Source organism: Melanotaenia boesemani, chromosome 6 (genome assembly GCF_017639745.1).
Source record: "Melanotaenia boesemani isolate fMelBoe1 chromosome 6, fMelBoe1.pri, whole genome shotgun sequence".
In the NCBI taxonomy this organism is placed as follows: Eukaryota; Metazoa; Chordata; class Actinopteri; order Atheriniformes; family Melanotaeniidae; genus Melanotaenia; species Melanotaenia boesemani.
The window spans coordinates 15936420-15960459 of record NC_055687.1 but is presented as its reverse complement, the minus strand read 5'-3'; the positions used below and the strand labels follow the sequence as shown (position 1 = coordinate 15960459).

General features: G+C 39.3%; 2 protein-coding genes across 2 annotated transcripts; one reads left to right on the top strand and one right to left on the bottom strand.

Moving 5' to 3' along the window:
- Positions 1 to 469: 469 nt before the first annotated feature.
- Positions 470 to 15888, top strand: vars1 (valyl-tRNA synthetase 1). The gene is made up of 29 exons (XM_041987450.1): positions 470 to 549; positions 1093 to 1448; positions 1531 to 1674; positions 1753 to 1957; positions 2049 to 2164; positions 4368 to 4443; positions 6419 to 6519; positions 6629 to 6756; positions 6894 to 7058; positions 7141 to 7222; positions 7303 to 7422; positions 9539 to 9647; positions 9746 to 9925; positions 10067 to 10191; positions 10337 to 10440; positions 10551 to 10709; positions 10849 to 10939; positions 11078 to 11183; positions 11337 to 11407; positions 11677 to 11802; positions 11896 to 12000; positions 12431 to 12578; positions 12782 to 12909; positions 13140 to 13295; positions 13420 to 13641; positions 13751 to 13862; positions 14555 to 14730; positions 15024 to 15173; positions 15273 to 15888. The coding sequence occupies exons 2-29, from the start codon at positions 1095 to 1097 to the stop codon at positions 15339 to 15341; spliced, it is 3828 nt and encodes a 1275-aa protein (XP_041843384.1). The 5' UTR covers positions 470 to 549; positions 1093 to 1094; the 3' UTR covers positions 15342 to 15888.
- On the bottom strand, positions 15571 to 23805 carry abhd16a (abhydrolase domain containing 16A, phospholipase). Its single transcript, XM_041987451.1, has 20 exons — positions 23669 to 23805; positions 23067 to 23123; positions 22922 to 22988; positions 21826 to 21912; positions 21485 to 21570; positions 21276 to 21349; positions 20988 to 21095; positions 20716 to 20830; positions 20526 to 20627; positions 20361 to 20424; positions 20189 to 20238; positions 19782 to 19905; positions 19591 to 19695; positions 19442 to 19505; positions 19217 to 19273; positions 17331 to 17393; positions 17150 to 17226; positions 16923 to 17021; positions 16763 to 16809; positions 15571 to 16146 (listed from the first exon to the last, which is right to left on the bottom strand). The coding sequence occupies exons 1-20, from the start codon at positions 23768 to 23770 to the stop codon at positions 16063 to 16065; spliced, it is 1632 nt and encodes a 543-aa protein (XP_041843385.1). The 5' UTR covers positions 23771 to 23805; the 3' UTR covers positions 15571 to 16062.
- Positions 23806 to 24040: the final 235 nt, after the last annotated feature.

The window sequence follows — 24040 nt, the reverse complement described above, 5'->3', positions numbered from 1 at the left end:
AAAAAAAAAAAAAAACAAGAAAAAACTAACCAAAAAACAACCCCCCCCCCCCCCCCCCCCCCCAAAAAAAAAAAAAAAAATAAACAAACAAACAAACAAACAGAAAACTTTTAAAACAATGACAAATTATTCTCATGCAGGGAAACTGAAGGAACTAATAGACAGAAATAACTTTTTTAATCCCCGGTTATTTTTTTAATGTTATTTTATTTTAATTTTTTGCTATTTTATTTTCTTTTATTTCTTTTACTTCTTTTCCTTGTTTTGGTATCTTAAAATTTAATTTGTTTTATTCCTTTTTAAAAATACAGTTCTGAAAATGTAAGTTACTGAGAACTGTCACTGTGTAACCACATCTGTTCAGTTACATTTACAAACAACAAACAAACAAACAACATTTTAGAAAATCATGCTTCCGTTTTCAAGCGGAAGCGGCTTCTGATATCCGGAAAAGGTTCCTTCATTGCATCAGACGGCGCAGGCGCAGAGTTAGTGAAGAAGACTCAGTCGGTTCTGTGCATGCTAAGAAACCTAACGTTTCATTCAAAGGTATGTTTAACTTCCTGTGATAAAATACATTTTGTGAAAGTCACGGGCTTTATGAAGAGTAACTAAAGAACTAATTTCAACCTGCGTCAGCACATTTCCAACGTTCCGTGTAAGTGAAACAAAAACAAAACTGCAGCTTAAGTTTGACTCAAAAGCTAAAGCTAATTAGCCTGCCTGACAGGACTTTTCCCTAGTTGACAGATGGTAGAGATCAATTCTGCTAAAACTGAGACAGAGGGTTAACCAGCTATCTAACCACTGAGCCTTCAGATGATGATGTTGGCCAGTATAATGTTTGAAATAGATGTTTAAATAAATTTTAACATACGTTTTATTGCAAATCTACCGACTTAATGTCAGATGTTGGAACTGCAATTCTCTCATTTTAACGGCAAATTAATTTGTGTCACTGTTATTTACCTAGAATAAACGTCTTTAATTACATGTTGTATCAAAGCCCTCAATTGTAGACACAAATAAAATACTTGTAACCCATCTCACAGTGTACAATTCTATACAGTGTAATTTTTGTGTTTCCTCCAGAGATGGCCACACTCTATGTGTCCCCTCATACTGATGACTTCAGGAGTCTCCTGGCTCTCATAGCAGCAGAGTATTCTCCATCCACCTGCCCTCAGATCGTCACAGAGGAACCACCTGCTTCTCTGAATGCACGATCTAGACCAACCCTGGTGCTAGGTGCTGGGGAGGGTGACTGTGTCCTGAGTGGTGCTAGTGCTGTAGCTTGGTACTTGACCTTTCAGGGTAAAAGGGCAGGTTTAGACACAAAGCAGCAGAGCCAGGTGTGGCAGTGGCTCAGCTTTGCTGACAATGAACTTATTCCGGTGTCCTGCGCTGTTGTTTTTCCTTTGATGGGAATGACTGGAGTAGATAAAAAGGTATCCCAATTATTTTCATGAACTTGACCATATGTTTATTTTTATTACAGTGAAGTATATCTCACTTGAAATTTGTTTTTAGCTTCAGCAAACTTCCAGAACCGAGTTGTTGCGTGTTCTAAAGGTCCTTGATCAGGCCTTGGCACCAAGAACTTTCTTGGTGGGAGAGAGCATCACTTTGGCTGACATAGCTGTAGCTACAGCTGTTCTTCTACCCTTCAAATATGTATGTTTCCTGTGCAAAATTAGTTGGTTTTTCACTTAGGAGCTGCTCTTATTTTGGTGTTTTTATTTTTATTTTTAGGCGTTAGAACCATCAGACAGGAAGGAACTGATCAGTGTTACCAGATGGTTCACAACCTGCATTAATCAGCCACAGTTCCTGAAGGTGCTGGGGGAGATCGCTCTGTGTGAGAAGATGGTGCCAGTAACACCAAAGACAAATGCTATTGTAAATGCTAAAGCTGCAGATGCCAGTCCATCTGACTCTGCCAGTGCCATAGCTAACGGTAAGCAAGTCCTATGTGAGCATTTATAAAGGAAAATTTTACTGTCATGTATAATACTTTATTTAATTTTTCCTTTTGTTTTCTTTTTAAGGTCCACCAAAGACAGAAGCACAGCTGAAAAAAGAAGCAAAGAAGAGAGAAAAGCTGGAAAAGTTCCAGCAAAAGAAGGAAATGGAGGCAAAGAAAAAGACGCAACCATTAACAGAGGTAAAGATACATATTCCTTTTAAACAAATCCTTCTTATAGATCATGCTATTTTAAAATCATCCTTATAGTGCAGGTGTCTCAAAGTCAAATTGCCCAAGGGCCACTGATGATATCATCTCATAGGAGGGCCAAGTTAATATTTAAGTACAAAAAAAACTGCAGTATTTCCTAACATTTGTTTTGTTCAAATTAGTAACAGTTCCCATATATTTAACAAAATCAAACGCAATTATTATTATTATTATTATTATTATTATGTATAGTTGTACTGAACATTTAGTGGAGGTGATTTCCCTATGCTTTGATACTAAATAAAATGGATAAGTTGGCAAAAATCTTGCACTAGGAAAAAAAAAAGTATAATTTTACTTTTGTCCAGACACCTGACAACATTTCTCCTCACAACGTTTAGCTACATTTGGCTTGATGGAGGTTACAGTTGAAACCCTGAGTGCAGCTTCAAAATGGTAATCACTCAACCTGGTTATCACTCAAAAGTTCATAGTGGAGAAAAGCTCCTCACATATGTGCTTCCAAAAAGGCATATTACACAACCAAACACTTTTGACAATTCTGGGAAGGATGGAGACAATTCCCTCAGAAATTGTGCAGTCAAGTCTGCTTAGTCTTGACTTTAGTCTTTAGCAGACTGTTGCATTGCAAGTAGGAATGTTGTATGTAATCCTACTCCATTTGCAACACTCTTGGGACGCTGTCCATATCGGCTGAGAAGGGGTCGGCAAATAGTTTGATAATGTCATGGTGTGCCCTAAAGGCAGGAAATTGCTGATCAAACTTCTGCAGCAGGTTATCAATAGCAGACACGTAGTCCTCCCCACAGAATGCTGTGCCCTTCTCCACAAGAGATCTGTATGTTATGAAATGGCTGAGGTTTTTTGCATAAAGTTGCCTTTTCCAAAACTTCAGTTTTGAGTTGAACACGTTCACGCTGTTATAGGCTACTGTGAGCTGACCAGGCCTCTGCAGCTGCAGGTTAAGGATGTTCAGCTCCTGTGCTATATCCACTAAAAATGCAAGGTCCATTGCCCACTTGGGATCATCAAATTCAGGAACATGCATTCTGCATTTTTTCATGAATTCTTTCACCTCTGTGCTTAACTCAGAAAATCTCTTCAAAACAAGCTCTTGGGTCTGATGTAATTTATACATTTCAGGACCACAGACATGACATGTTCAGACATTTGCTGCACAGTATAAAACAACCGCTGGATCTGCGTTTTGCTCCTCCAACTTGCTTTCAATGCTACCAGCTTGTGTTTTTTACCGGTCATGCATGGGGCTCCATCAGTGGTGATGCCGACCAGTCTGTTCCACAGCAAACTCGCTCGCTTCAGCACGTCACACAGCTGCAGAAATATATCCATGGCTGTGGTGCGCCCATGCATTGGACACATACTCAGTAACTTCTCTATTACTTCCAAACACTCATTGATTTAGCTTATAAAAGTGGCTAGCTGAGCACTGTCTGTTATGTCCGTGCTCTCATCAAGCGCCACAGAGTATGCAGTAAAAGTTTGTGCTTTGTCACGTAACTGTTCATAAATGTCCCTTGATAAATTGCTAATGCGCTCCGCCACTGTGTTTGCTGAACAACTTTCTCTTCTCAGGACACAAGATATCAGCAACTTGCAGCATGCAATTTTTTAGAAACTGTCCGTCAGTGAATGGCTTTCCTGCTTTGGCAGTTAACTCACCAACCACGTAACTTGCTTCAGCAGCATCAGCATCAGCATGCTTATTGGCCTTATGGAAAAGATTTTGCTGAGAAGTTAATCCTCAAAGTAGCCGTGTCACTCTTTAATTCCTCTCATCTCCAACGTATTTCTCATTCTTCTCCCCATCTTAGTCACGTAATGGCATTTGAGATTGTCTTCCTTTAAAACCACAACTTTTTACTTGTATATCAGGACTTCCATTGAACTCCACAAAAAATACTGTGAGGTCCATTCTTGAAATGTTCAGTTTTCAATGGCCAAATTTTTTTCTGCTTGGGAGAAGACCTGCGCACCTTTTAGAAAACAGAGGGGCACAGCAGTATATGTGTTGGGCAAGTCAGATGGAGTGGGAGAGCGGGCCCGATGTGGCCGGGGAACCAGGAGTTTGAGCCCCCTGTTATAGTGAGATATCACATATGAGATTAATCATTTCCAGATGATCAGTTGTGTTTTGTTTGTCCCTCAGAAAAAAGCCAAACCTGAGAAGAAAGAGCTGGGTGTGATTACATACAACATTCCTACCCCTGCTGGAGAAAAAAAAGGTAATTATTTGCTACTGTTTTTCAACCAAACAGGTCTGAACTTTCTAATTTTACCTTCCAACTGAAGTGCTACCCTAACACCAACCTGAGAGCTTTTTGTTTGCAGTTAAGTAATAACCAAAGAGTAGTCGGTCATACATGTTAAACTCTTCGTATTTTTCTTCCACATTTACTCAAGATTACTCACTTTAGATTATTTCCCCATCATTTCAAAAGTCTAACTTAAAGACTTTGGGACAAAATTGTTTTATAGCCTTACAGATGGAGAGAGGAATCTATAGGAATCTGGGGAACTTTCAACAACTTGCTTTCAAGGGATTTTTTTCTGGTTGCATTTGCGAAACAGAAGTGTTGACTTGATGTAATACTCAGCCAGCTGTCGGTAGAAGAGACAATTTAATAACTTGATGTGTGCGCTAATGTTGTCACGTTGAGTTCATCTACCAGTGGTATGAGAGGAATGCTGCATTGCTCTCAAACGCTTTACAAACCAATCAGAAGTTTAGCAGGGCCTTGGAAAAGGTGTGGTTGAGATCCACGTGCAGTTTATAGCTACGTTATCGGCTCTGAATGTGATAGAGAAGAGATGCTGGTGAATATTGTCACGGAGCAGTGCCGCCGCTCTGTCTGACTGCGATCAGCTCATGCACACATGAGCACCTGCACATCTGTGTGCACACATACACTAGTGCCGGCACACACGTCATTTATTCTCTCTCCCCCTGTTGTTGCTAGTTATTGAAGTTTGTCACCATCTTTTTGTATTTTCCACACCCTCCTCTGTATGAGAAGCACAGCTAAGTGCACATTTGGTAGTTCTCACTTGCTTTTGGCATGCATTTCTCTCAGACACTCGCCAGTTGTTACAGTGCATGGTATGCCAGCAGCATCCCGCGTTGTTTGGCAAAACCGAGCAGAATGATATTGCTATCTTTAAATTGGAAATTCTTTCTCGTTTTCCTGGATCATGTGACTTGGGTTTAAAGATGTTTTGAGTCTGTAATAATTACTGTGAAATGAAGTGTTGGTGTATATGCATATTTCTTCAAAATAATAATTGAAAAATGTAAAAGTTACCTTTAGAATTATACCTTTTGCAAAGAGATGTGGTCTTTTTGGTTTCTCTGTGTTTTATATCTTTTTCTTTTTGGACAATGAATCTAGTAGGAGGGGCTTATGGTATAAAAAGAGCGATCCTCACTATGATGAAGTCAGTTCTGGGGATGACACAGACGAGTTAGCAACCAGTCCATGTCTGTTAAAAATGGAATATGACCTAACTGAACTGTTGTACCTGGTTATTTTGCACGGAAGGTGAGAAAATAAATGTCACAAACATTTTACTTCTTTGGCTTGCCTGAGGTTTCTTTTGGATCTCTGAGAAGGATTTGGAAGGGACCCCATTACAAATACTGTAGCTGTAAATGTCGGTACCTCAGTTTTGTTGGTAGAGTGGAGGGTAAGCTTGTCAAGCCTGGTTATTACCTGATATTTGTGCAGCATATTTTTGGACTTATGCTCTTGGTCTGTCCACTGGTGGGAGTGTGCACACCTGTCTGTACATCTGGGCAGAGGAAAATTGTGAGCGTGCAACCATGTACATTATGAAATGACATGCTGTCATTGAAATGAGGTCAATAACATCAGGCCGTTTAGTTTTTAAACTCTGTTTATGAGCAAGGATGGAAGAAACATAGACAGAGCCTGAGGTCGATGAAGTTAACTCCTGATCTGTAATATACAAAGATGGCGAATCCAGTGCTTTTTGGGGACCCAGTCCACATTAGACCAGGTCCTACTTTGAACATTGGATGTTCAAATCTGGACTGAATTATTCTACAGACCAAAAAGATTCATTAACACAAAGTGTTGTGACAGATATGATCATACGCAGACAATCTATTTTCCTTATTTTTTTTATGCAGTGCCTCTTCAAACTGATAATCCCAGTATTTCTTTCTCTGTTTGTTGTTAGATGTTGTCAGCCCGCTTCCTGACTCATACAGTCCTCAGTATGTGGAGGCTGCTTGGTATTCATGGTGGGAGAAGCAGGGATTCTTCAAGCCTGAGTATGGTGTAAGTGTTCTTCTCTTTTAATTAACACAGCAGAAAGCATTCTCTCTTTAATAATCTGAGTTGCAAGAGTCTGAGTCTGCAATAACTCGTTTCTCGTTAATTTTTTCAGAGGAGGAGTATTAGTGAGCAGAACCCTCGTGGCATCTTCATGATGTGCATTCCCCCTCCAAATGTGACTGGATCTCTTCACCTGGGTCATGCGCTCACCAACGCCATCCAGGACTGTCTGACTAGATGGTAAACTACATCAAAGCTGTGTCTGAAATTCAAAGACATATTTTCAATGATATTTGTTTGTCCATTTAAATTCAGTTGGTGGGTTGTAAGCCAACTATTCGAGGTAATGTAGTGTCTTTGGCATGCTGCCTGTGTAGGCACAGGATGCGAGGGGAGACCACCTTGTGGAACCCGGGCTGCGACCATGCTGGTATTGCCACCCAGGTGGTGGTAGAGAAAAAACTGATGAGAGAAAGAGGTTTGAGCCGTCATGATCTGGGCAGGGAGAACTTCATTCAGGAAGTCTGGAAATGGAAGAATGAGTGAGTAGAGGAAATAACAGAAAGGAGAAGATTTAAAAAAACTTGAACAGAAGACATCCTTGAATCAATTTTATCTTTGTAGGAAGGGAGACCGTATCTACCACCAGCTAAAGAAACTGGGATCCTCATTGGACTGGGACAGAGCATGCTTCACGATGGATGCGGTGAGTTTTCCAAAATCCCTGTCATCTGTTTGGAGAATTAAAAGTATTAATTTTCATGGTTTTATGCTTGTCTCTTTCAGAAACTGTCCTATGCAGTCCAAGAGGCCTTTATCCGCATGCATGATGAAGGAGTAATTTACAGGAGTAAGAGGCTGGTCAACTGGTCCTGCACACTGAACTCTGCCATCTCTGACATTGAGGCAAGTTACTCTGCATTTTAAAGACGCCTGAAAACTAGGACACAAGTAGGTAGATTATCCTATTTGATATATATTTTTGACCCCATTATTCGATTATGGGTAGGAGTAAGTCGGCCTAGGTAATGCTCTAATTAGCCTTTGGACATTGTATCTTTGGACATGATATTTTCATAATGTTAAGACCCTGTTCTGTGAAGTGAATCTAGTTGGAATACATAGAAGAAGCTTTCAGTAATCGGTGAGGCATCACCAATCAAGCTTTGAACTTTAAGCCAGCAGTGCAACACTGATATTTAATGCCATGCTGATGACAGTAGATGACCAAACAATGTATAAGAAATGGTGACATTCAAAATGCTCACAGGTTTTTCACTATTTCAGAAAAAAAACAAACAATTTCTGTAGTTTAAAGGAGAAATATTCACTTAAACATTGTCTGACTTTTCATTAGAATTAGACTTTTCACTTATGACTTCACTTATGACTTCATCATAACTTCATAATTTGTTTGGTGGTGGGGAAAACAAGCAGAGCCAAGTCTTCACATGGAGCTAATCCTGGCTTTTTTTCTTCATGTTGATTTGGCTATAAAATCAGTTTTGATCATGAGTTGTTGTGACATCTGAAGTTCCTGAAGTCTGATCCTGCATCTTGCCTGAATCTTCTGGTGTGTCTGCTAAAAATATTAGAAAAAAGGTTAAATGGGTCAAGCCTGTGGTCAGAGATATTTTGAAAATACAGAAAATACACTAACATGCTGGTATAACAGGAGTGAGAATCTCTTGGTTACAATTTAGAGGGCTGCAATGAGATTTTGAAGCAATTAGTCAATTAATAATCAATTAATGCATTTTAATGCATGTTTTTATTTTGTACAGGATCTGTACCGATTTTTTAAATTTTTATTTATGTATTTTTTGTCACCATGTGATCATTCAGTACTTTTAAAGTATTTGCAACAATCAAATTTCCAATAATCCAAGTATTTCCAATACACTTGACTTGACCAGCTTTCTGAAACGTTACAATTGTCAACCTATTTTCTGCCACTGACAAAGATCTAAAGGGAAAAATAAAGTGTGGTTATTGTGCCATACTTACTGTAGATTAATGTAGATGTCAGCATTCACAAAAATTAGCAGAATTTTTACCAACATTATCCTGTTATGTTCGGGGAGTATTGTGATCACATATTCACTGCTTCCCTTTGGAGCATATGTGGATCTTTCTGCCAGTCATCTTTGATAAAGTGTGTAGTTAAAGTGTTAAGATTTCGTTGAGCTACCCTACCTGCTGTCTTAAATGATTACATGACCTCAGTTTTAGTTTTGTTGTAGAGTTTAGGAATCATTACATCAGTGAAATACCTTCAGTATGTGTGGAACATTGTGCAAAAGCTCTGGTTCTAAGACTGAATATGGACACAAATTCCTGTCAATCAAGTTGCAGTATTGTATTTTTCTTTGCTTTTATACTTCATACTTGGTTGGAAGCATGTCATGCGGTCCCTCATGTTTGTTGTGTTTCTAACATATTTTAGTTCAACTTCATAGAAGCCAAAATGCTTCCACATGTTCGCTTTTAACGCACTGGGTATCAGTGGGGTGTCCTGTTTGTTCAGCCATCTTCTCTATAGATTGCCCAGTAACACCAATTCTGCTTCTTTCTACCTTTAGTCAACATTACCTGAACATCAAACATATAGAAAATAGATTTTTGTCATTTCTGAATCAACTCGGATTCAACCACGTCTACATTTAATTGTATCTGGTTTGATAATGTTTCCCGCCCATATTAGACAGTTTTCTTATTCATTTCTCGGACTGCAGGAAAACACGATAATATATCAATCTGCTTGTCTACTGATCTAATTTAAAAGTTTTACTCTTGGTGCATTAGGAACAGTTTTGACCAATAGTATATAAGGTGGTATTTTCTAAAGCTGCGTCTGGTTTAATTAGTTGCATAGAGAAGGTTTTAGTATTTGCATATGCGAACTAGAGGTGCTAAAGTAGCTCTATTTATAGTTCAGACATTGGGTAGAAATGGTAGCAGATCCTTTTTATCAGTCAGTCGGGGTGTGCTCTTTTGATTTAATCTTTTATTTATCTTTCAGGTGGATAAAAAGGAGCTCACTAGCAGAACTCTGCTTCCTGTGCCTGGTTACAAGGAGAAAGTAGAATTTGGGGTGTTGGTGTCTTTTGCCTACAAGGTGGATGGATCAGGTATATAAACACGAGCAGAATAAAACATTTTAGCTAGGAGACTGTGTGCCTCTTCAGTAAGTGTTCTTTAAGCTTCTTACTCTCTCCCTGTTCTTTAGATGAAGAGGTGATTGTGGCCACAACTCGTATTGAGACTATGCTGGGAGACACAGCTGTAGCTGTCCACCCCACTGACCCCAGATATCAACATCTAAGGGGGAAAATGGTGCTGCACCCCTTCTGTGACCGGAAGATGCCAATAGTCTTTGATGATTTTGTGGACATGAGCTTTGGAACAGGTAGGCTTGGTCACAGAGAAAGATGACATGCATGTGGTGTAATGAGAATAACTAATCAAATCAAGTTGGCAAACTAGGCCATTTTCATCATTACAGCTGTCTCTCTACATCTCCTGTACCTTTGCATCATGTTCTTTTCAGGCGCTGTCAAAATAACCCCGGCCCATGATCATAATGACTACGAGGTTGGAGAAAGACACAATCTGGCCTTCATTAACATCTTGGATGAGAATGGCCTCCTCATTAACGTGCCTCCTCCCTTCTTGGTAAAGTGTCTCATTATCGTCCTGCCTCCTGGCCTGTGTTCATTTCTGCTGTGAAACAAAAAGAGCTAGGCGTCTTCAAAGTTAGCTCAGTGTGGCCCCCTCCAGCCCTCCCATAAATTTTTCTCTTCTTTTTCTGTCCCTCCAGGGCATGAAACGTTTCGAGGCCAGAAAAGCGGTGCTTCAGGCACTCAAGGACAGAGGCCAGTTTAAAGAGATCAAAGACAACCCAATGGTTGTCCCAGTTTGTAGGTAAAATTGGGTTTGAATTGTGCTGGTGGAACACAGGTTATTTGTTTTTGAGATTTATTTATCAGATTTAGGATTACTTTTTAAGCCCCAGTGTTTATCTGCTCTATTAGCCGTTCCAAGGACATCGTGGAGCCCCTGCTGAAGCCTCAGTGGTATGTGAACTGCAGTGATATGGGTAAGCAGGCTGCAGATGCTGTCAGAGAGGGCAGGCTTAAAATCATCCCTGATCACCACCTCAAGACATGGTTCAACTGGATGGACAACATAAAGTAATTACCTTGTTTCACTATCAAGACAGTCTGATTCATCAGTTAACGAACTGTTTCAGATCAGAAAAGTTGAACATTAAAAATAACTAGGTGTGCACAGAGTCCTGTCTCACAATGGATTCATTCGTCTTCCTTTTAGAGACTGGTGTATCTCCCGGCAGCTGTGGTGGGGTCACCGTATTCCTGCTTACTTCATCACTGTCAACGATCCCTCTGTGAAACCAGGAGAGGTAAGCTGACTTCTGTCACTGCTCTCAAGGTCTGAAGGTTTTTGAAAACTGAAAGCCATTTTCATCTGCATTACTCATGTCTCTGCATAGTCCTTTGATTTATTTCCTGCTTTCTTTTTGTTTCCATTTTTCCTCCAGGACATGGATGGCCATTACTGGGTGAGTGGAAGATCAGAGGAGGAGGCCAAAGAAAAGGCAGCAAAACGCTTCAGTGTGTCTGTGGACAAAATTACCCTCAGACAGGGTAAGATTTACTTACTGTAAGCTGCCTCAGTGCCGCAGTTACTGAATCTGTAAGGCACATACTGACTTCCAGTTATGCCGAGATATTTGCCTGATTAAATTAATTGTGCTCCATATTCATAAAGATTTCATAACTTTTGTTCCCGTGTTTCAGACGAGGATGTTCTGGACACTTGGTTCTCATCGGGCATCTTCCCCTTTTCCATCTTCGGATGGCCTAATGAGGTAAAACACGGGGGTCAACTGATTTTCTACTGAGATAAATGGAGTAGGAGGTAGAATCTCTTCTGAAGTAGAAACAGAGCTATAAAGAAAGGCTTATAAACTGGGATACTGTCACCTCAATTCTGACTTCACTTTTATTGATATATTAAACTGGTTTATGTCAATTTCAATGAACCTTTGAAAGGGATCCCCATAAAATTCGACTTTGAAATGTTGTTTTCTCAATGTCTTCTTACGTTTCTTAAGTGTTGTATGTTGTCATCCTCTAGACGGAGGATCTGAACGTTTTCTACCCTGGTACCCTGCTGGAGACGGGCCATGACATCCTGTTCTTCTGGGTTGCCCGTATGGTCATGATGGGCCTTAAACTGACTGGCAAGCTGCCTTTCAAAGAGGTGAGAAAAGTCAAAACTGCCAACATCACATTGTGACACAACAGGACATCACATAGTGTGACATGACTGTAATGATTGCTTCTTATTTTACAGGTTTATCTGCATGCAGTGGTGCGAGATGCTCATGGAAGAAAGATGAGCAAGTCTCTGGGCAATGTTATTGACCCACTAGATGTCATTACAGGGATTTCTCTAGAGGTGAAGTAAAAATAACACCTTGATGCATGCTCAGATAGACGCAACACACTCGTACATATTCTTTTCTATCTAAAATTTGGGTTGCCTTTTACATGGTCGCTGCTTGTTCATCCATCCCGTGGGGCCCATATTCTTATATAAGTTTTATTGAGCACCTACTTCTGCTTCCAACAAGGTTTTATTGAGTCCATCAATCTCTGCTGCAGCTGTGGGGAAATAGTTCAGTCAGATGAAGCAGCTCCATCCTCTAGAGGGCACTGAATGACTTGTAGAAAGCTGCACTTCGCCCTGACTGTTTTCATTTTAAAGGTCCTTTGCTCCCATGCCAGTTAAAACATTAAACGGCAGAAAAATGATTCTTATTCTTAAGTAGAAAGAGAATATTGCCAAACACATCCTCACCCTCCTTATTCCCCTCTCCATTCTCTAGGGTCTTCATGCCCAGCTGATGGACAGCAATTTGGATCCTGTTGAGGTGGAGAAGGCAAAGCAAGGCCAGAAGTCAGACTACCCAAATGGCATCCCAGAGTGTGGGACAGATGCTCTCCGGTTTGCCCTGTGTGCCTACACCAGCCAAGGTGAACCTATTTGTCTTTGTTTCCTTGCTTTTCCTGTTGTTGGCCAGTGGCCTGCATATTAACTCTGACTTTATAAAATAAACACAGAAAAACATAATACCACCAAAGAGTAGCACAGCAGTCCTATCAGAAGAAGGTTATAAAATAAAGTCTGTTGTAATATTTACTACAACCATAATGGATGGCTCTTTTGCATTTCTTAGGAAGAGATATCAACCTGGATGTCAACCGCATCCTTGGTTACCGTCACTTCTGCAATAAACTGTGGAATGCTGTGAAGTTCGCCATGAAGACGCTGGGTGAAAACTTTGAGCCATCAGAAAAAGCTCAGGTGAGACCAGGAGACAAAACGAAGAACAGAGAAAGAAGATTGTCCCAAGTTTCTTTTCCTTTTTTATTCTCTTCAAATTAATCATTATCTAAAGTTGATAATTACCACTCCATGAATTTGTCTTGTTTAGTTTGCCCGTGTGTTGGCCTGATGGATTTACGCACGCTGACATTTGGAAATCTGTTATAAAAGTTGAACATTTTATCATTACTTTCCTTCCTCCATCTCAGCTGTCAGGCGAGGAGAGCGTATCAGACAGGTGGATTCTGTCCAGGCTGAGTGCTGCTGTTGCCCTCTGTGATGCTGGCTTCAAGGCCTACGACTTCCCCGCCATCACCACCGCCATCTATAACTTCTGGCTCTACGAGCTTTGTGATGTGTACCTGGTAAGAAATACTGGGACTGCTGAGCAGCCTGAGCCACTTCATTTTCTATAAAAAAAAAAGTTTTATTTATTTATATATTTCCCAAGGGCAGCTTTATGGGCCATAACAATCTCTTGTTATCCAGGAAAGTGTGAAACCAGTATTCAGTAAAGCCGAGGAAGACGATGCTAGTCAGAGACAAGCCTTGTGCAGGCAAACTCTTTACACCTGTCTAGAGGTCGGTCTGCGCCTACTGTCTCCCATGATGCCCTTCGTCACGGAGGAATTGTATCAGAGATTACCACGACGACAACCTCAGAACAATACCCCGAGTATCAGTGTCACATCTTACCCCGACACAGAAGAGGTGAGATAAAGAAACTGTCAAAAACCATTTAAAGTAACGGTTCTTGAGTTAGATCACTTTGTGTTTTGTTGACTTTTTGAGAAAAAGTTAATCTGTGAGTTCTTTTTAGTTCTGCTGGCACAGTGAAGAGATCGATCGGGACATGGAGTTCATAATGACTGTGGTCAAGACCATCCGATCACTCAGGGCCGATTACAACCTGACGAAGACAAGAGCTGACTGTAAGATGGCGCAAATCAAATTCTTAACATCACCATGATTTACATTTAACTGCAAGACTTACTGACCACTTCCTGTGTGATTAGATATGGTGGATAGTATTTTAACGCATTTATATGACATTGGGAGAAACAAAACAACCTTAAGTTTTGTTATTTTGGCCAAACCCAGACTTTTATAATGCATGTAAACATGTGAGTTTTACCAAAATCGCCAGTCCATCACAGGGCCAACAGAGAGACAGCCACCCACTCATGCTCATATTCACTCCCAGGGTCAAATTATAATTACCATTTTAAAAAACGTTTGTTGTTGGACTGTGGGTGGACAGGTACCTTATCTCCTTGCATAGAGAACAACTTCACACAGAAAGGCTCCACCACAGCACCATGCAGCCCACCTGCAAAGATAGTGATCCTGTGCATGCAGTTGTGATGATTTTATCTAAACACTGCATGCAAGTATAGTTAAATTATAATTATGTTCATTTTATGCCCTTTTATTGACTAAACCACATTTATTAAACTTACATACGTGTGAATGTGTATTTTGCAAATGGAGTTACCTACAACACACCAGCATTTAGAGTAATTAAACTAAAACATGTTAAGTAGAAAAGCATGTTAAGGCTTCTCATTGTATCTTGTGAAACATTCCCAACATCTTCAGTTTGTATTTTTTTTTTCTCTTTCAGGCTACCTCCAGTGCATAGATTCTGCAACTGTCTCACTGGTGCAGAAGTACATCCTGCAGATTCAGACCTTGTCGTATTGTCAGGCCATCATCCCTCTGACAGGCAAACAGCCAGTCCCAGAAGGCTGTGCTGTGGCCATCGCTTCTGACAGATGTACTGTCAACCTTATGCTCAAGGTGAGAGCCAGTTGTGTGGTTCCCTTAAAGCCCCAATTACATGTGTATTTTAGACTCATTGTGCTGCAGATGGAGGTGTTTTCAGTATGTTTTCAGTTGTTAATTAGCTCAACACTCCACTTCACTTTTGACAAGTGACAGCCCTGAAAACATAATCGATACGATAATCTGGCCAGATATGTCAAGAACACTGTTTACATTTTAGTTTAGCCTTTTATTAATTTTCCCCTTTACAGACCTGAAATGACAAGATTGCAATTTAAAACTCTTCTTTTCACCTTTTACTCCCCCAGGGTCTAATTGATGTGGAGAAGGAAGTGACTAAGCTGATGACAAAGGAAGGAGACTTGGAGAAACAAATGGAGAAACTGAGAGAGAAGATAGCAAAGAATGACTACAAGGAGAAGGTGCCATTGAAGGTGCAGGAGCAGGATGCGGAAAAGGTGAGAAAAAGAAATTGACTTGCAGGGCTTCTCAAGCTGTAAGACATATGAATTCCTGGTAAATAATGGATTCTTTTTATTTATTTTTATCTTCCACAGCTTCGACAGAGCCACACTGAACTTGAGAAAGTGAAAGAAGCCATAGATAATTTCAGGAAAATGATGTAATTTCCCTCTTTGTGTTATGTAAATCAGGATTTAGTCATTTTTTTCTCTCATGTCTGTTCATTTTCAGATCAACCGTAGAATGGAAAGAATTCAATAAAGCTCTTGTAGCATACAACGGCATTCATGGATGTGCTGTTCTGGGTCAGTCTGTTATAATCAAAGTCCCTTTATATCTCAGATTTGGTGAATGCTTGTATGATGTGATTAACTAGAGAATGAATTCCTGAAATTTGTAATCAGCATATTTAATGGAACACTTAAGAGCATCATTTTAGGATACAGTTTTGTTCAGAAAGACCGTGGCCACAAAAGAAAAACCTGAAACGTTTCGACACTTTGGCTGCATTTTTAAAGATGAAATATCTCTAAACTGACATTATATATTATTTTTTTTATTCAATAGTATAATGTATATCTGCTTACATTAGCTTTGCAAATACAGCCAAAGATGGAACAATGGAAGGAGTGAGAGATGGCTTGTGCACTCATTTTAAAATGCATCCTTTTTAAATGAGTTATACTAAACAAAATTACTAAACAGTAACAATTAAAGGAAAAAAAAAAGTACTATAGTTGACAAGTTTTTGACTCTGTGGAGGAAAACTGAAAAGAAGAAAACCACAATAGCACATTCACAACATGCCAGAAAACACACTCTGACCACAGGCCATCAACTCCCCAGTTGTTTGTCTCCCCTCAACCATCCATCCATCCTTTTTCTTCATAGTCTCCAGGGGGAATGGAACTCAGTGGCGGGTAGAGGAGTGCAGTGTGTCGATTCAAAGTTTCGCATGTACTTCCGTGCCTTAGAGAGAGAGGGGGGAAAGATGGAGGAGGAATAAAGAATTAGATGTGTGGGAGGGTGATGAACAAAAAGTGCAGAGCTTGATTATATTAGGTTCAGTCTATCTGGCTCAGTGCCTTACAAATCTCTGCCATCTCTTAAGGGTTTACACAGAAGGTGAATAAAGCCTAATTTAGAAGGCATTACCAAGGGAGGAAAAGCAAAGCATTAGCTGTAATTGATGGCACTCCTCTTGTTTGATGTTAAATGACTTCAATAAGCTGAGCGTGGTGAAATATATTACACCAGTCAACCTGAGAGCACAGGTGAGGATGTTACTATGGCAACCAGAACACTGTTCCTTAGTTGTAATGTCTGAAGAGCTGTGATTTTCTTTTGTTTTTTTTTTTGGAGGAGTGGATTGCAATAGAAGGGGGAAGGTAAGCCAACCTGAGAAAAGAAAATTGGTCTGTTGGAGAAAAATAAATTAGAAACTGTATGTGAGTGAGCTGGAGTAACAGGTTGTGCAAAAATCCAGCTTGCAGAGATGAGATAAAGACAAAAGTGCCGGTCCTATTAACCAGACAGGAGTACAACTCAGATTGAGAGTTTAGATAACATTAGATTACATCCTTACCAGGAAAAGAGCCAGCTGCCGCCTTCCCTCTAGAGTCATGTCCTCACCTGGTGACATTGTGTATTAGACCATGTAAGCACACTATGAGGCAAAACATGTTTGGATAGTGCTGTGTGCAGGTAATTTGCCTGTAGAAATTGTGGAAGGCGATGGAGCTTACCGACACTCCATGGATACGAAACATCTCTGTCTGCCTGGTAAGATTGCAGCACTGACACACACCAGTCATCATCCACTTCATAGCTGCTGTACAGAGCAGCTGCAGACAAAAAGTGGCAAAGAGCTGGCATTACACAGCATATAAGAGGCTTGTTTCCTAAATACAAGACAAAATACTGAGGGCTAAATCAAATATTTGTAAGGACAGGCACATGTGGATTAACTTGCCTTCTTCTAACTGACTGGAGGCTCCCATCCACTGTCTGACAACTCTGATCCCTTCATCTGTCATTATTTTTGGATACCTGATAAGGAACATGCCATCACCAGTTAGAGGAGTCACTCATCCAGTCCAAATACACAAAATGGCTAAAGCAGTGAAAATAGATTTGTGAGAATTAAGACTGACCTGAACTGAAGCAGCCTGAGCAACAGGTCATTTCCTCTGTTTGACATGATGTCCTCTGGAACGCTGTAATACACATGAAGTTAAAGTGGTGCCACATATTTAAGATTATGTCTTCAAATATGGTGCACACAGAAGTGGGGAAGAAAATACTTCAACAGGAAAGTGCAAAAATATATATTTCACAATAAAACTTAATATTAAAGATTCATGGAGACAAAGAACTGCTTATGAAATTTCATTCACCTTCACTGCACTGTTGCAGAGACTTGGCAACATAAATTACAATCACAAGATTGTAGAAGGACATGGCAAAAAAAACATCCATGTTTCAGATAACTCGTGTAGACAGTTTTGCATACCCTCAAACCAAAGTATAAACAGTAAGTACTGCTTTGCAAGGAAATCTGTTCGGTAAGTGGGGCGAATTTTAGCCATTTTCTTCTTGAGATATGGAGAGTTGCAGTTTTGCCAAATGCACTTACATTAATATTAGACTGTTTCGCAAGTGTGAAATTACATTACTTACAGTGCATTTGGACAGTTTTCAGACCCCCTTCAATTTTTCACCATTTGCTATGTTATTATACTAAAAAAAAAAAACAACTCAGTACCCTATAATGACAGGGCAACACAGTTATTTAGTATGCCCTGTCTATAAACATCCAGCTATTATAAAACACCTACAAAGTTCAGAGTTGAACAAAAAAGTAACAGAAAAAATGGGATCAAATTAAAGACCTTTTGAATCACTCAATCTGGTGATTACAGATGCACAATGATACTGACGTGCAAATTTCTCTTGGCTGTAGCTATTTGTCTCTGCAAGAACATCAACAAGCCTGTTTTATAATAGTAAGATCATGTTTATAGTTTTGCTTAAAAGTGTGGTATAATATAAATCATATATCTGGTAAACTGAACTTGTGTGTTTATGGTGTTTTTCTCATGTCTGTTATGTCTACATTTGTCAGTGGGCCATAACGATAAAGGTAGATATAGGTTTATTTTACAAATAAGAATATCCTCATGTTCTCTGCAAAAAGTTTGAAAAAATATGTGCATATTTCATTATCAGCATTTAGACAAAAGAAGGTGGAAGAAATCCCTATACTTGATTTGGAAAAAATGTCCAACTTTCCCAATAACAAGAATATTTTTTTCAAATTTACTGCACTAGAGCAGTAGTTCCCAACCTGGGTTCCCCGAAGCTTTGACATTCAGAGCAATTGTGATCAATGTCCACACATTGTCCCTATTTTAAGAAAAGACAGTAAGGATATATGTTAATTTAACTTTGGCTTTATCGAAGGACAGGATTCTGCCACAATACATTATTTATGATGAGAATCTGACTTTAGAAAGCATAAAATCAAGCATGGCTTGAGCACGTGGCGGGGCAGGGGGTCCATGGCTTTCTAGTATTCCTCAAGGAAAATAGGACTTCAAAGAAAATGATATATACTGTATATATATTTATATATATATATATATATATATATATATATATATATATATATATATATATATATATACACACACACTCGCAAATGTAAGTTGCTTTGGATAAAAGCGTCTATTATAAATGACTGTAGAACAGAATAAATAGGTTGGGAACCCCTGCACTAGAGGAATGTTATTAATGAAACTGCCTTCACAAAAGAGATTAAGTCAAAAAGATTACAGATACCTCATTCTTTAACACTGAATATTAAAAACTTCTATTCTATGTACCAGAAATGTTAAACTAGAGTTAATCTGGTGTTTATTTTTTTTTTTTTTTAAAAAGTTCACTCTTAGTGGTTGGAATTTTAATATTGGTCCAATGAAAAACAAGATATGGCTCTGAGACATTTTAGGATGAGCAGTGGGCGCTTCTTGTGACTTACGTTGTGGTGATGATTTCATCTCTGGTCCTCCTGATCAGAAGGACTGGTCCCTGGTATCTGAAAGAAGGGAAACACGCTGATCAACTACATGATAAGCAAAAGCAATGGCAAAAGAAGAAAAAGAATTCTAGTTTTTCTTTCACACTCTAATGTCTCATAACTTTTAATGATTCTTATCTTGACTTTTCAACAGTTAGATGTAATCATAATTTCAGTTTCACTCACTTCAGAAGCTGCTCTGCATTGTTGAGGTTCATGTATTGCCTCACTGTGTGTTGTACCAAAGGTCCTGGAAGACAATAAAAAAATACTAAAATTACTCAAACAAAACAATCTGCTGAAGGAATTTCTGAACGTGGGCACTTAGCACATACTCCAACTGTCGGGCATGACTTTGAGAGCCAGAGGCAGGAGGTCATCAAAAGAGGCGTCCAACACTATTGCTTGGATCTCTGGGTAAGACATCACTGCCCAACTGGCTAAGGAAGGAAATCATAAAAAAAAAAAGATAAGAGTGGTGAAAAGAAACCCGAAAGACAATAAAAATGCAACTGTCTTTAGATACCTGTGAATCCTCCAATGGACCAGGCATATATGACAATGTCACTCAGCTGGAAACCAAGCTTGTGTATTGCAAACTGAATAACCACGTCCATGGCATTGGCCTCATTCTGGGGAAATGGTACTCCCTGATAAAAAGATGGAAAAGTTATATTACACTGTAATTAAATTGTACAAATAACTCCTCAACCTACAAAACTCTGAACGGTGAAGGACTTAAAAGATGTACAATCTCCCCATTGATTTTTATTAATCATGGGAGTGAACAAGTATCTTGAGCAACAACTAAAACCAGAATTTCCACATTCCATCATTTTTCACTGCAGTCCTTGTTTGGGCGACATGAAGCACAACATACATGATTTAGGCTCACTGTGCTGTAACTGTAGTACAAACTATAACACTGCTTACCGTGCTGCCTCCAAAGCCAGGGTGGTTCCAGCCCAGTACAGAGTACCCACCTACAATGCACCATCAACACAAAATTTAATCATAGCTAAAATCCAACAATTAAAAGAATTGTTAGTGATCTCAAATGCATCTGTAAAATATGTGAACTGTTGTGAAGTCGAGCGTTCCTTACCCTCCAGTGGAGTGCACATGCAGCCCACCTCGTAAAAGCCAGCATTACCCTCACAGCAGATGACCTGTGGCAGAATTTGAAAACCATCTGTAACGTGACAGGAGTTTTGTTGGACCCCGGAACAAGCCCGGGGCATAAAAACAACAAATCACTGCAGACATTTACCAGAGTCTTGCCATTCTGCCCGCCACCTCTCCTTTGATCTACAAACATTGTGTCGATCTCATTACCGTCGCAGGCAACCAGCTTGTTTCTTTGGCCATCAAACTGTGACAGAGTTGGGAAAGTAAATAGAAACATGATGAGTGTTTTATATTTTAAATATAAATTTGAGCAAGGGTGTTTGTTCTATTACCTCTTCTATTAACTTAGCCTGGCCTTGCTGCAACATGGGTCTCATGGCTTTCTGCAGTAAACCCACAGAGCCAGGGTACAGCATCCTCCTCCCAAATGAGTGAGCAATAAGATAACTGCAGAGGGACAAAAAAAAAGACACTGGTGCAACTGCAGATTTTTCCCAAGGAAAGAAATAATTGGAAATCTACTTCTGAAGGAGACTTCATATATCCCATTACCGTGACACCATTAATAAAGTGTCATCCTGCACTCATGCATTTTCGCACTTACCCAATAATGTGGCATGGTAAAGTGCGCACAGAGTTGAGGACACCGTCTGCTGCTCCTCTCAGTCTGGGCTCTGGCTTCAGCAGAGAAACACCCGCCTTGGACAGCTTCCTTTTACACACAGAACGAGCAACAAGGAATTTAGCATTCACTCAATGCATTTTATTTAGTTCAAACTGCTTGAAGGCATGTAAATGTAACGCACTGACCCTTATGGGAGTAGAATATCAGTGAATAAGTCACAAGTTTAAATGAAACTGAGGAATAAGAAGGAAAAAAAAAAAAACATACGGACTGTTGACTTCTGACCAGCTGAAATCCACAGGCCAGTAAGAAAAGTCAAAGTCATAACTTCTGAGTTTTTTCTAGAAGGGAAACACAAAAATAATGGCATGTTCTGTTATGGATAATCATCATAAAATAATCCTTTCTGAAATTTCTTAAGCATTAGAGTGTGTCTACAAATGCTGAACGCATGTCTTAAGTTGGTATGATCTCACCTTGTTTGCCGGTGTGTGATTCTTCTTAGTTTCCTCAAGAATTGAGACAAACTGAACATACTCATTGTTCTTCCATCTCCCCCACCCTTAGGAGAAATAGGTGGGAGCCAGGTCAGAGGAAAGCAAAGAGAGAGGGAATTAAGTAGATTCTATATTAGACCAAAAAAAGCAGCATAGCCTCAAGGGTGTGTTTAGTATGCTTTGTGTGTAAAGATCTTTCACTGGTTATGAAATCTTTTTGGGTGTGTAACACGTTGAGTATGTGTGGTGTTCTGATCATCTAAAGATGAATAAACTGAATTATTTTTTTTCTTGTTCTAAGTTGAAATAAGCAGTCTCACCTCTTAGACAGGCCACTCCCAGAAGACATAAAAGCACGGTTCCCACATACTGACTCACTGGAACCAACTTACTGCTGCAAATGTAGCCTGAAAATGAACAAAGTGATACACACAAACAAGGCTAAATAATAGGCACCAATGAAAAGACACAGTCCGACAACCAGCCTGCAACCATAAGCAGAAATCAATTTCAGCAGCTCAATCATAAATTAAGGCACACTGCACAACCTTGTGCAATTTATTTCTTCTGAATGTACATATTTTTCTTCTGATCTTAATAATTTCTTTAATTAGATGAATCAGTTGATTTATACTAATTTCATTTGTAACAAGGACAGCGATTTCCAAGGACAACTGTGTTAGGAAAAAAAGGTCATCTACCAAAAAAATAGACATTTTTACATTTTACTTTTCAAGCCTTCAGAGAAAAACACCTATTAAAACATATCAAGCTCATAATTTATAATTTTATAATCTAAAAACACTGCATCAGGAGGAGAAAAAAAAACATCCTTAGTGTTGGTGGTATTTGCTGTTTTATGAATGTAGAGACAAATAACAAGCATGTAGAGTGGGATAATGAAACTGATATAACTTGGTTATTCTGAAATAACAAAAGCATTGACACACACACAAAATCACATATAATAATCAAGCAGATGCTCAAACACATTTACAGTGTCACACAAAACCACTTAATCACACCTCTATCAAAAAATGGTGTTGATCTTTGTGGAGAGAACAAAAACATACAAATATCTTTTTACTGATATTTATACAGTTACACTAGCTTATTTATCATCAAGCCCACGTTGACTTATGAAAACTACATCTGTCCCTTTTTGGAACAATAACACAAATGATTGTTTGAGAATAAAACATTCAATTTTCATTTTAAAGTCTTGCATTAACCAGGGACAGCCCACTGGTTTATGTTGGAGACTGATTAAAAGGACACTAGATACTTTATTTCTTTATAAGCCTCCTGATGATTTAGTGGTAGTTTTGTATGAATGCATTGATAATGAAGTTTCTGCCCGTGGATCGGAGGTGATTCTTCCTTTGTTTACCGCCAACTATAACTCATAAAACTTACCTTTCCTGTAAAGATAGCAGAGAAGAAGAGGAGAGCTGTAATACGACAGGGACCAAAGTGTTGACGCCTGGAGGAAGAAAATACACACTTTGATCAGGTAAATCCCTAACCCTTTCTAAGTGATTACGCAAAATAAAATACTAACCCAACCAAGAATGCTGTCAGTGTGTTTTTCCAGACTCCTGGGTTGGTAGTTCCATCCCTGGCAGCAGAGAGAGAAATATTAAGTGTTCTGCTGCTAACGTCTGCCACTGAACACAATTAGCTAACGTTAGCTTAGCTCGTAGCACTAAAAGCGTAAAGATTGTGTCGTTTGTAGTATATTCTCACTTCATACAGAATTTACAGTAACTTGGGTTAAGTCGAGTGCGTTTAACCCAATCGTTTGTTTTCTTTTTAGTGTTCTCTTTTTCTTCTACAGAATTTAATCTTAACAGCTTCTCTATTAGCATATACACAGAACCATTTCGCTCAAAATGAAACAAGCCATATCACTAAGTCATAATCAGACAGTTTACTACTGTGGCAGTGACAGAAAAATTACAAAAAATCTAAAATAAATAAATAGAGTTTCGTCGTATGCTTGTTATTTCATTCATTCACAAACTATCATTTCGGGCTATGCGGTGAAGTGACAGTAGTGGGGTTTCAATAACAAACATCTACCGGGGCGATGACATAAAATCTTGCTGAGAGCTCGCATTCAGCGGGTCGAAAACACCTTCAAATTGATCTGTACATCCCTACCCTCCTGCTCGACCTGCCCTCGGGTCGAGACTGGTCCGGTGAACGGTGAATTCGTTGCAGATGAGGCCCTACAATACAACGGAGCCACATCCAGTTGGCCATTCTTCCTCTACGGTAACTACGGCAGCCCACAACGACCATACACCTCGAACACGGAAACGCTTCGAAAATTGATTCGGGGGTGAAAAAATGAGTAGTAACACTAGGGCAAAATGTGTTTATTTACATATGTTTATGCTCATAAAGTCGTGCATTAAAGAAAATTCTGGTAGTAAAAAATGAAATGCTTGATAGGAATAAATCAAACTATCAGCTAAACATATGAGAAGCCTAACAAAATAACTGGCACATATTTAAAACAAATGTAAAGCC